This window comes from Cucurbita pepo, chromosome LG07 (assembly GCF_002806865.2).
Source record: "Cucurbita pepo subsp. pepo cultivar mu-cu-16 chromosome LG07, ASM280686v2, whole genome shotgun sequence".
Classification (NCBI taxonomy): Eukaryota; Viridiplantae; Streptophyta; class Magnoliopsida; order Cucurbitales; family Cucurbitaceae; genus Cucurbita; species Cucurbita pepo.
In genome coordinates this window covers 6,747,571-6,759,099 of record NC_036644.1, presented here as the reverse complement: position 1 = coordinate 6,759,099, position 11,529 = coordinate 6,747,571, and the positions used below count along the sequence as shown (strand labels likewise).

Genomic DNA, 11,529 nt, shown 5'->3' with positions numbered 1-11,529 from the left:
TGGATATTAGGTCAACCATGCATTCAAAATATCGAATCTAAACCTTATTCGTGGAGCTAATATCACACATTTATTCTAAAATTAGTCATAAATAATATCAAAATTGCTGCTTGATCAGACTGCAGCCTTCACCAAGTGGAACAAAAGAATGTTGCTATACCTGAACTAGCTCGACTTAGATTTTTTCGACCAAGAGATCAGAGAGGCATAGATAAGTTCATTCCATGCGTCGGGAACTCCGGGGAGGCACCAATGGCTGCAATCCTGTCGTCTCTTTGAAACCTTCTTCGTAGCGGTCCGATTCTTACCATAGATCGATGGATGAGCGTCCTTGCGAAAATTGGTTAGCCTCGTAACGTTCAAAAGTATGACGGGTACCTTCATTCGCTTGATCGTTTCCTCGACTATCTTCATTTTCAAAGGATAGTTGTTGAGGATGGCACCAGTTAAGACTGGCTCAGTTTCACCATTGCATGATCCTCCTGAATCCCAATCTCCACCTCTGTTATGAAGAGTTCATCATTTCATCAGACATCTATGGCTATCCAAAGCTGTTTTCAACAAAAGAGGAACAAAATTTTCACCTGAAATGAGCTGAAGAATATCCTCTATAGAAGACCAATTGCTTGGCTGGATTTATATTACGATCGATCCAGTTTCCCCACGTCTTGAGCGCTCGTCTGTACGCCTCGACAGCATCGAACTTTGGGTAAAGAACGTTACCTTCTTTATAATAGTTTATCCTGTATCATTAAATTGTATTAGTATGAGTAAGCTACACTAAAGAAGAAGTTTATTTTTTATCGAGGTGCGAAGAAAAGGGAGTACTACGAGCCCTCTGCCCCACGCATCTAGCTTACTCACGTGTTACTGGTTCCACCGACTAGAAAGAGTGAAAAAGTCAATATTAGAGGTGTGCTTGCAGTGGGGTGTGTTGTCCCTATTGGGTTGGGCCCTTCCCCATAAGGCCCCAGCATCGGGGCATAAGCTCCCTCTTGCTACCCATATGTGATGTGATGTCCCACATTGGTTGGGGAGGAGAACAAAACACCCTTTATAAGGGTGTGGAAACCTTTCCCTAGCATACGCGTTTTAAAGCCTTGAAAGAAAGCCCGAAAGGAAAAGCCCAACGAGGACAATATCTGCTAGCGGTGGGTCTGGGTCGTTACAAATGGTATCAGAGCCAGACACCGGACGATGTGCCAGCCTTCTCACTGTTCCCCGAAGGGGATAGACACGAGACGGTGTGTCAGTAAGAATGCGGGGCCCCAAAGGGGGGTGGATTTGGTGGCGGTCCTATATCGATTGGAGAAAGCTCACTAGGATCACTCCCACACAGTAGGGGTAGATATCTATAAATCGAAATAAGAAATGTTTGGAGCTCTCTCTTTTTACTGATTTAGTTCAATGTGAGGTGGGAAATGGTAAGGAAAAGCATTTCTCTGGAGATAGGTAGGTGGGGGATTGCCTGTTTGCTATATGCCTCCTTGTTTATAACACTTGTCTTCTATGAGAAATCGTCTCGTGGCTGGTTGATGTCATGTCTTTTTCTCGGAGATATTTTCTTTTTCATTCAAGTTCCGTCATGCATTATTCGATAGGGAGACGACGGATGTTTTGTGTAATAACCCAAGCCCACCGCTAGCAAATATTGTCCTATTTTGGCTTTTCCTTCTGGGCTTCCCCTTAAGATTTTAAAATGCGCCCACTAAATTCCACACTCTTATAAGGAATGTTTCGTTCCCCTCTTCAATCAATGTGGGATCTCACAATCCATCCCCCTTGGGGGCTAGCATCCTCGCTGGTACACCGCCCAACGTCTGCCTCTAATACCATTTGTAACAGCCCAAGCACACCGCTAACTGATATAGTCTGTTTTGGCCCGTTACGTATCGTCATCAGCCTCACAGTTTTTAAAACGCGTCTACTATGGAGAGGGTCTAACCCTAATCCGATCAATGCCTCGCACCGTACGGTGATTGACTCTGATACCATATGTAACCGCCCAAGCCTATCGCTAGTATATATATTGTCCTCTCTGGGCTTTCCCTCCATAGCTTCCCCTCAAGATTTTAAAACACGTCCACTAGAGAGAGGTTTCCACACCCTTATAAGGAATGCTTCGTTCCCTTCCCCAACCGATGTGGGATCTCATAATCCACCCTCCCTTGGGAACCCAACGTCCTCGTTGACACACCGCCCAATGTCTGGCTCTGATACCATTTGTAACAGCCCAAGTCTACCACTAACAGATATAGTCCATTTTAGCTCATTACGTATCATTGTCAGCCTCACGATTTTTAAACGCGTCTACTATAGAGAGGGTCTAACCCTACTCCCACCAGTGCCTCGCACCATCCAGTAACTAGCTCTGATACCATTTGTAATAGCCCAAGTCCACTGTTAGCAAATATCGTCCTCTTTGGGATTTCTCTCCCGGACTTCCCCTCAAGATTCTAAAACGCATCCACTAGGGAGAGGTTTCCACACCTTATAAGGAATGTTTCGTTCCCCTCTCCAACCAATATAGAATCTCACATTTCGTCTCTCTTTTCTTCGATTTAAGAGTTTCAGTTTGGGTCGGGGAGGAGGGATTTTTGTTTATCAGTTCGTTCGCCACAGAATCCAACGATAATTTAAGGTAAAATCCAACAGAATTCAAGATAAATGCTTACCCTCGAGCAGTCTTTCCATGAGTCCACCAATGAGCAGTATTGAACACAAGAATATCAGCTCGCTTCCAGCGCCCAGAAGTTTTATCGATTCGATCAATCGATAGAGTTGGGTTCGAGTTTCCTTGAGCATTTATACGAATTCCTTCCCTCACAAGAAAATGTGATCTCACAAACTCCACAGTACAGCCATAATCCTGCCAGACGTTTCCTAACTTAGCCATTTACTTAACAGAAGCAGCAAAGACTTAAATGAACTTGATTACCTTAAATTTGAAGACAAAGTAACCCCTTCCCTTAGATATTTTGTAGCCATGGGTCTCAAACATTCTCTTCTTATCTCGAAGCCCTTCTCTAAGGAGACAAAGGATCGACTCGAACTGGTTTCGGTTCATAGAATCTCCGACGAGCATCAATCGTTTCCCTTTCAGTCTCACCAAAAAGTCTGTGGCATTAAATCTGAGCTACATGTGAAAACATGATACTTCTGTTAGTAGACATGTAAAATCTACACTACTGTCAATACTCAATGGCTCGTTTTTGTTTTGCAATAAGGAACAAAACTTCAGACAAACAAACATAGATACAAAATCAGTGGAGGGAAGTAAGTGTAAGCTCAAGCTCACTGCTAGTAAATATTGTCCGCTTCGGTTCGTTACGTATTGCCGTCAGCCTCATGGTTTTAAAACATGCTAGGGAGAGGTTTCCACACCCTTATAAGGAAGGTTTTGTTCCCCTCTTCAACCAATGTGGGTTCTCACAATCCACTCCCCTTCGAGGCCCAACGTCCTCATTGGCACGCCGTTCTTATAAGGAATGTTTCGTTCTCCTCTCCAACCAATGTGGGATCTCACAATTCACTCCCCTGCCCAACATCCTCGCTGGCACACCATTCGGTGCCAACCCTGATACCATTTGTAACAGTCCAAATCCACCACTAGCAAATATTGTCCGCTTTGACCCGTTACATATTGTTGTCAACTTCAGGGTTTAAAATGCGTCTACTAGGAAGAGGTTTCCACATCCTTATAAGGAATGCTTCGTTCCCCTCTCCAACCAATGTGAGATTTCACAATCCACCCCTCTTGAGGGCCTAGTGCCCTCACTATTACACTGTTTGGTTTCTGGCTTTGATACCATTTGTAACAACAGCCCAAGCCCACCGCTAGCAAATATTGTCCTCTTTGACCCGTTAAGTATCGTCGTCAGTCTCACGGTTTTAAAACGCGTCTACTAGGGAGAGATTTCCACACCTTTATAAGGAATATTTCGGTTTCCACACCCTTATAAGAAATGTTTCGTTCCTCTCCCCAACTGATGTGGGATCTCACAGTAAGTCATCTAACAACCTAAGGCATATGAAATCTCTCACGCGCACACACACAATGAATAACAAGATCCCACAATTCTCAAGAGATAAAGGAACGCCCTTCAGAGCTCAGCCTTCTCATTGACACATCGCCCAATGTCTAGCTGTGATATCAACTGTCACAACCCCAAACTCACCACTAGCGGATATTGTCCTCTTTGGACTTTCCCTTTCGAGCTTCCCCTCAAGGTTTTAAAACGCGTCCACTAGGGAGAAGTTTCCACACCCTTATAAGAAATGTTTCGTTTCCCTCTCCAACTGATGTGGGGTCTCACAATCCACCCCCTTGGGGGCCCTGCGTCCTCACTGGCACACCCCACGATGTCTAGTTCTGATACCATTTGTAACAGCCCAAACCCTGCTAGTAGATATTGTCCGCTTTGACCTGTTACATATCACCATCAACCTCAACCTCACAGTTTTAAAATGTGTCTGCTAGGGAGAGGTTTTCACACCCTTATAATGAATGCTTCGTTCCCCTCCCAACCGATGTGAGATCTCACATACCATACCCACGAAGTTTATACCTCCACAAACTCATGATCAAGCTACAGTTCTAACGGAAAACACCTTCCCTCAATCATTCTCATGAGACAATCGTTTGATTCTACTTGATTCAACATGTAAGATAATTCGAAAGATACTAAATCTTAGGCTACCACGACTTGAATCATCCTCTCTAAACCTTTTATTATTCATATAGATACATGCAAATCCAATAGAATGAGATAAAGAAGCCAATGGATTCATCAACAATAGATATACATACCTGGGAAGATCACAGCCATAAGGCTTCCATCGCCATTTGGTATACTCAGAATCAGCCCTCCCATTGTTCCCACAATCATAAGCCTCATCAACATAAGGGCAAGAACCCACTCTATAAACTGGATGATGCTTCTCATCTTTAACCCAGCTCCCCATGTAAAGATCACAATGCTTCAATCCATCCCTTAACAAATCAGCACCATTACGAGCCGCCAAAGAACCAGTAGCAGCTTTACCTTTAGCCACCGACCCATTTTTGCCATTAGAAACCTCTGTTTCTTGGACAGATGGGCTCGTTAAGGGCTCAATAACAGAGGAATCGGACCCAGAATCGGGAAAAGGGATCTGGGGTTCGGGCATTGAAGGAGGAGGAATGATCGGAGGAATGATCGGAGGAGGAGGAGAGAGAGGGACGGTGAATGGGGATTGGGAAGAGAGATCTTGGTAGATAGAGAGGGAAACATCTGTTTTTCGTCTGGAGAAGATGAAGAAACAGAGGAAGAGGAGGACGGAAATGGAGGCGAAGGCGAAACGATAGATGGGTAGAGAGAAAAACGCCATTAGAGGAGGAAGAAAGGTTTCAATGAAGAACAACAGCCTTTGAATTTGGAGAAACCCGCGAATGTTTGTCTTGTATTCATGGCGTTGATCCGATGAACATTGGAAATTTGAATCCAAAATCTTCTTCGATCAACATTGTTTTTAATCGTTCTGTGATTTGAAGATAAACGATTTGGATACGTTTAGTTATAAACAAAGGAAGAAGTGGAGTTGGTTTAGAAGCATAACAATAAAGAATTCTTATTTTAACGCTCATGTAACAAGAGATTAGCTCACACCATTTCTACTTCCTCTTTTTCAAGTTTTTTTTTTTTTTTTTTTTTTTTTTTTTTCNTTTTTTTTTTTTTACAACATAAAGTTTTAAGGTATTATGTTTTGTTGTGTCTTAGCTTAATATGTCTAGGCTTATGTCTAAGTTTAATAGGCTCGAGTTTAGTAGAGACATGGTCGAAGATAAGGATTGTAATACTTATATATTACCACATCAAGCCTAAGTTTAATAGGCTCGAGTTTAGTAGAGACATGGTCGAAGATAAGGATTGTAATACTTATATATTACCACATCTAAGGTTTTGAGGTAATATTTAAGGTAAAATAAATTGAATTTTTTTTTTTTTTTTTTTGGAAAATTATATTATAATATTAAATTTTGATTTTTTTTTAGAATGGTATACACTTGAACACAATTCTCTATGGAAACACTCGCACACTCTATTAAGACGAATCAAGAAGAGATTTACAAGACCAATTGAGAAGAAATTTACAAAACACTCATATAAATGAGATTTCTTGGAAGGATGAATAAGTAGTGTGGATGATATTTATTTATTAAGACCAATCGAGAAGAGATTTACAAGACCAAATCGAGAAGAAATTTACAAAACAGTTTATAAACTAATACTGGGATTTCTTGTAATGATGAACTAAGTAGGGTGAGGAGTATTTATTTATTAAGACCAAATCGAGAAGAAATTTACAAAACACTCTCCTAAACTACTACTGAGATTTCTTGAAATGATGACTAAGTAGGGTGGAGAGTATTTATTTATTAAGACCAATCGATGAGAGATTTGCAAGACCAAATCGAGAAGAAATTTACAAAACACTCTTATAAACTTGATATGAACCAAAAAACATCAATCATACAATATACTTCAATGAAGATGTGAAGAAAATGTCGTCAAAATTATCAAAACGACAATACTGACATTACTGATGCATGATTGAGAGAAGCACAACAACGAACCATGGAAAGACTAATTCGAGGAATAGAAGAGTTGACTAATCGAATAGGAAGATTGGAGATTCAAAATCAAGCTCGACAGAGGATTCCACTACCTACGCCCTCAACCGATACATATGAGGGCGACAATTCTGATCACCACGAGGATAATCCACATGTGGTTGGTCATGGCTTGATGCGAGGGAGAGACCATGGAAGAAGGTATCATAATTTACAACAACGAGTTCCTTATGATGATAGAATTGATCGTAACGTGGGGAGCATCAAATTAAAACTTCCCAAGTTTTATGGCAAAACCGATCNGAGGAGTACCTTGAATGGGAGAAAATGGTGGCGTCGATCTTCCACTGTCATAATTTTAGTGATGAAAAGGAGGTACTGTTATGCATTGCTTAATTCAAATAATATGCTCAAATTTGGTGGGGTAACGATGAAGGGTACTTATGCATGGAGTCAATCTATTCCTAAAATTTCTGAATGTTTTTTCTTAAAATACCTCCATCATTTTTCTAAATTTATTTCTAAAATTTCTAAATCATTTTCCTAAATTTGTTTCTAAAATTTTAAATCATTTTCTTAACATAAATATAGTTACTCGTACAATTGGTTGACTTAATCTATTGGGCGAGTGATGATATTTTAATGTAAAACAACTTTATATTATAATTTTAATTTTGTTGGTTAACATTGTATTAGATTTTTATTTACATTTTTTTTAGAAAAATTATAATGTAAAATGGAAAAGTTTATTTGGAAGAATAAGTTTTTAATAAAATAAAAATATGGAGAAAAAAAATTCTTGAGACGAAACTTAATCCTGTGCATTCTTCGTGACAATCTCCACCTCGATTCCTACAAAAATAAATGAAATTTTTGTGTGGAGATGAGCATGAAAAGGTGACGGGGACGGGGACGGGGACGTGGACAGAGACGAGGAAGGGGAAGGGGAAGGCTTCCCTGACCTGCCGGGCCCCGTAGACATATCTAGACTTGAAAATTACTTCATCAACCTCCTATGCAAAGTTTAAATGATTACTCCACTCTAAATTACAAGGGTTAAGTACACATTATTTCACTAATTATTTTGATTTCTAATAGCCGGATTGTTAGGACAAAACTCAAACGTGTGTCATTCCTCGCATTTCCCGAACACATAATGTTGAAGTAGAATCGTAACACGTAACATTCTAAGCAACTCGAGAAATTGTTGCCTAATTGAGTAAAAACCTTCTTCTTCCTATTCTGTAAATATGATCGTGTTACGTGTTATAGCTCATTTGGTTATGAGTTATTGTAAAATTAGCATATTTTAAAAATCTTGAAGATGATATCGGTAGATTGTGTTACACTGTTTAAAAAACTTGACTTGTATATCTACCGTGACAAATCACTTAATAGTTATGTAGCTTTGGATGAGAACCATGTCATAATTAGGTTTTAACTTCAGTTGATTGCCAATTACTCGTGACGTCTGACTTTACTGAATCAACCTTAAGAGTTGGGTCCATTAATGCATTGATTCATTCACCGTCTTGAAGTGGTCCATCATGAAGATTATACGTTAAATAATCTCAATATTAGCAGAGAGAACCTTACTAGTTGGGTCCATTAATGCATTGATTCAAGATTACACGTTAAGATAATATCAAATATTAACACAGAGAACCTTAACAGCTGGGTCCATTAATGCATTGATTCATTTATACCGCTTTGAAGTGGTCCATCATGAAAATTACACGTCAAGATAATCTCAAATATTAACACAGAGAACTACTCTTAAAAGTAAAGCAACTATCTATTTTCACAACTTAACCCAGGATTGAGTTGAGTTGTTGGCTAGGGCAAGGTCGAGGACCTGCGTGTGGCTGCATCTGTAAGGAGCATCTTGTCTGCGTCTAACAGTGATGGCGAGGGCAAGTAGCGTGGCTGGCAACGTGGGTGACGTCAAGGGAGAGAACAATAATGAATGACGAGGAGTTGTGTCAGTATCCAGAGGGACGAGACTTAATTTTTGTCTATTAAAAAAATTGGACCAGTTCGGTTCATGTTGACTCAAACCTTTATCCAATAAACTCGTAATACCGTTCTAAAAAATAAACCCAACCCAATCTAAAATGCTATCTAAGGTTTCGGGTTGGGTTGGTTGAAGTTTTTTTTAGATCGAAGTTAAAAATTTAATAATTTATTTAAAACTTTCAAAAATATTTTAAAATATAAATTTAAAGTTTAGAAAATAATTTACCCATTTGTAACCTAATTATGAACTTCTTAACGACCTCCGCCAGGCCCCAATTAACATCTAGGGTTCTCTCAAAACGCCGCTGTTCGGCCTTCTGGGAATTGGGAAGCTCCAATTTCATCGAAATCGATCCTTTTTCCTCACACCAATCTAGTCTTTCAACCTAATTCGGCGTCTCTATTCAGATTTCTTCCTCTTTTCTGAATCTGAAAGCGAACGAGCAAGCTTTTCCTGTAAAAAAAAAATGGAGGTGGTTGAAGGAGATCAAGATTTCACTTCATTGATTAAGCTTTTGGCGTCCTCCAACAAGGCGACTCGGGATAAAACCCTCCGTGTAATCATCAAGACATGGCTTCCCACTCAAACGAGCCTCTCCGATGGCGATATGAAGAAGCTTTGGAAGGGTTTGTTCTACTGTGTTTGGCATGCCGATAAGCTTCCTGTTCAAACCGAGCTTATTAATCGCCTTGCTTCTTTGCTCCTACATCTCGAATTGCCGCTTGCTTTTCAGTACTTTTCTATTTTTCTTCTCACCATGCGTCGTGAATGGGCTGGCATTGATGCGCTTAGGTTAGATAAGTTTTATCTTTTGATTCGTAGATTTATGCACCAGTTTTTTGCTTTGTTGAAGAAGAATTCTTGGGATTTGGAACTGTGTCGTCGTTCAGTTCAAGTTTTGGAAGAAAGGGTGTTTTTCACTGATGATAAGTTTCATGGGAATGGTGTTAATTATCAAATTGCTTCTGTGTTTCTTGAAGAACTTAGGCCGTTTCTTCCTCTTGGGAAGGAAGTTATTGATATCCTGTTCAAGCCATTCATTTTGTCCATGGCTAAATTGTCTGATAAAGTTATGTTGGGAAAAATTAAGTCTAATCTTTTTGATGTGTTACTTAAAATGGGGAAGCAATTGCTCGAGCGTCGAAAATGTGGAGAGGATATCAACTCTGATGATGATATAGTTGTTTATGGGACAATTCCATTGACAAACCTTTTCTCCTCTACATTTTATGAATTGGGTTCTTCACCCGATTGTTGTCAATCGAATAGAAAGGTACTGTTTGCGATGCACGAAGAGTATCAGAAGTTGGAGAAAAGTTTTATCTCGTCGGGGATTGAGATTTCCATGCCAGATCTTCAAGAGCAAGATGGTGATGAAGTGCCTACTTTGGTTCCTATTTCCAGTGAAGAAATTTCCATGGCTGATGTTGATGTTAGCGATGAAATCACTGATAAGGCACTTAAAAAGAAAAAGAAGACTAAAAAGGTCTCCGATGGCAGTGGCAAGAAGAAGGCTAAGAAGGCGAAGAAGAACACGAACGGTATTTCTGATCTTGTTTCTAACAATACTCATATGAATAAGGACGATGAGAATATAGTTGTTGCTAACGGTGAGAATTCTAATAATGAACAGATTAGTGATGGAAATATGATAACATTTGATGAATCTGTGATATCGAACCTTCAGATGCAATTCGAGAGGGTTGCTGCTGAAGCTGAGTTTGGAGACAATGTTATGACCCCTGTAATATCAGCCAATGGCTCAGTCAAGAAAAGAAAGAGAGCGAAGAAGGTCGATGTGCAGCAGACACATGATGTAGTACTTCCTAACCAAGTTGACACTGAAGGAAATACAGCTGCAAAAAGTGGAGAGAATAGTGTAAAGAAGGTAAGATTTTCCATGAAAAATAACTTGGTATGGAAACCCCATAATCCGTTGCCACCGGAAAGTTTGAGACTGCCCCCCACCGTTACTCCGAGGGGAAGTGCCCTTAAGAAAGGAATACCTCCAGGTCCTATCTTGGAATTCCCTGCCACAACTAAAAGAACAAAAAGGAGAGCTGTCACAATGAGGGCTAAGAAAGGTGTAAGAAGCTTGCCTGTCAAACGTTTGAAGAAACCGAAATCTAAGAGTACTTAGATACTTTTTTTCATCGGGTATGAAGTTGCAGAGGTCCAAAGCTTACTGTTTTTATTTTATCATTTAATTAGTTTTTTAATTACCTCGTTTTGTTTGGGCTTTGTTGTCATATTGACTGACTTCCATGAACTCAACCATTGAAAAGGAATGAAGATTCTGATGCATTGAGCTGAGAACTTGAAATTGATGATGCCCCTTTGAAAATTCTAGCTTAGCTGATAATTTTTTTACTTCTAAGGGAGTAAGGGTTTTGCAGCATAAATGAGTGAGAGATCATTTAGGGTAGAATTTCGGCCGGGAGGGAACGTAACGGTTGCTGTTTTTGTTCTTCCTTTTATAACGGTTGCTGTTTTTCCTTCTCAGTTTGTAATTATTGAGATGATCATTAGGCAAATGTATTTTTGTTTTGATGTTAGAAGTAGTATTCATCTGGACGAATGACTGGAAATGCATATTGTAGATTGGTTAATGAATCTGCATTTTTTCATTTGTTTGTGTATAATTGCCCCTGGTTTTACCTTCATATGCTATGCAGAATACTCATGTTCTGTGCAATGGGAGAATTGTCCATTGCGAACTGGTTCGATTCAGTTCTTAGATGATCCAGCTGAATTGATTGGTTTGACTGACTGAACCAAATCGATCAACCGAGCAAGAATCAGGCTGAACCAAATTGACCAACTCTGGTTTGGTTCAGCTGTGATAGGCTGGTCCATTGGTCCAGTTCGTTGGAACTGAGCTCAATCTCCTGTGCAATGG

The 11,529-nt window shown here is 39.9% G+C and overlaps 2 protein-coding genes across 2 annotated transcripts; one reads left to right on the top strand and one right to left on the bottom strand.

Moving 5' to 3' along the window:
- LOC111798955 (protein trichome birefringence-like 5) lies at window positions 1-5,599 on the bottom strand. The gene is made up of 5 exons (XM_023682312.1): window positions 4,811-5,599; window positions 2,939-3,131; window positions 2,676-2,869; window positions 585-743; window positions 1-502 (listed from the first exon to the last, which is right to left on the bottom strand). The coding sequence occupies exons 1-5, from the start codon at window positions 5,368-5,370 to the stop codon at window positions 166-168; spliced, it is 1,443 nt and encodes a 480-aa protein (XP_023538080.1). The 5' UTR covers window positions 5,371-5,599; the 3' UTR covers window positions 1-165.
- A 3,278-nt stretch (window positions 5,600-8,877) lies between these two features.
- Window positions 8,878-11,257, top strand: LOC111798896 (ribosomal RNA processing protein 1 homolog). Its single transcript, XM_023682244.1, has one exon. The coding sequence runs from the start codon at window positions 9,097-9,099 to the stop codon at window positions 10,768-10,770; it is 1,674 nt and encodes a 557-aa protein (XP_023538012.1). The 5' UTR covers window positions 8,878-9,096; the 3' UTR covers window positions 10,771-11,257.
- The last annotated feature ends 272 nt before the right edge of the window (window positions 11,258-11,529 follow it).

What these genes read in the sequence shown, in the direction of transcription:
- LOC111798955 (XM_023682312.1), bottom strand. Translation starts at nt 5,370, where the DNA reads ATGGCGTTTTTCTCTCTACCCATCTATCGTTTCGCCTTCGCCTCCATT. An exon ending in TATGGCTGTGATCTTCCCAG is followed by an intron (nt 3,132 to 4,810) that starts GTATGTATATCT and finishes CATGTAGCTCAG; the next exon opens with ATTTAATGCCACAGACTTTT. An exon ending in CATGGAAAGACTGCTCGAGG is followed by an intron (nt 744 to 2,675) that starts GTAAGCATTTAT and finishes TTAATGATACAG; the next exon opens with GATAAACTATTATAAAGAAG.
- LOC111798896 (XM_023682244.1), top strand. Translation starts at nt 9,097, where the DNA reads ATGGAGGTGGTTGAAGGAGATCAAGATTTCACTTCATTGATTAAGCTT.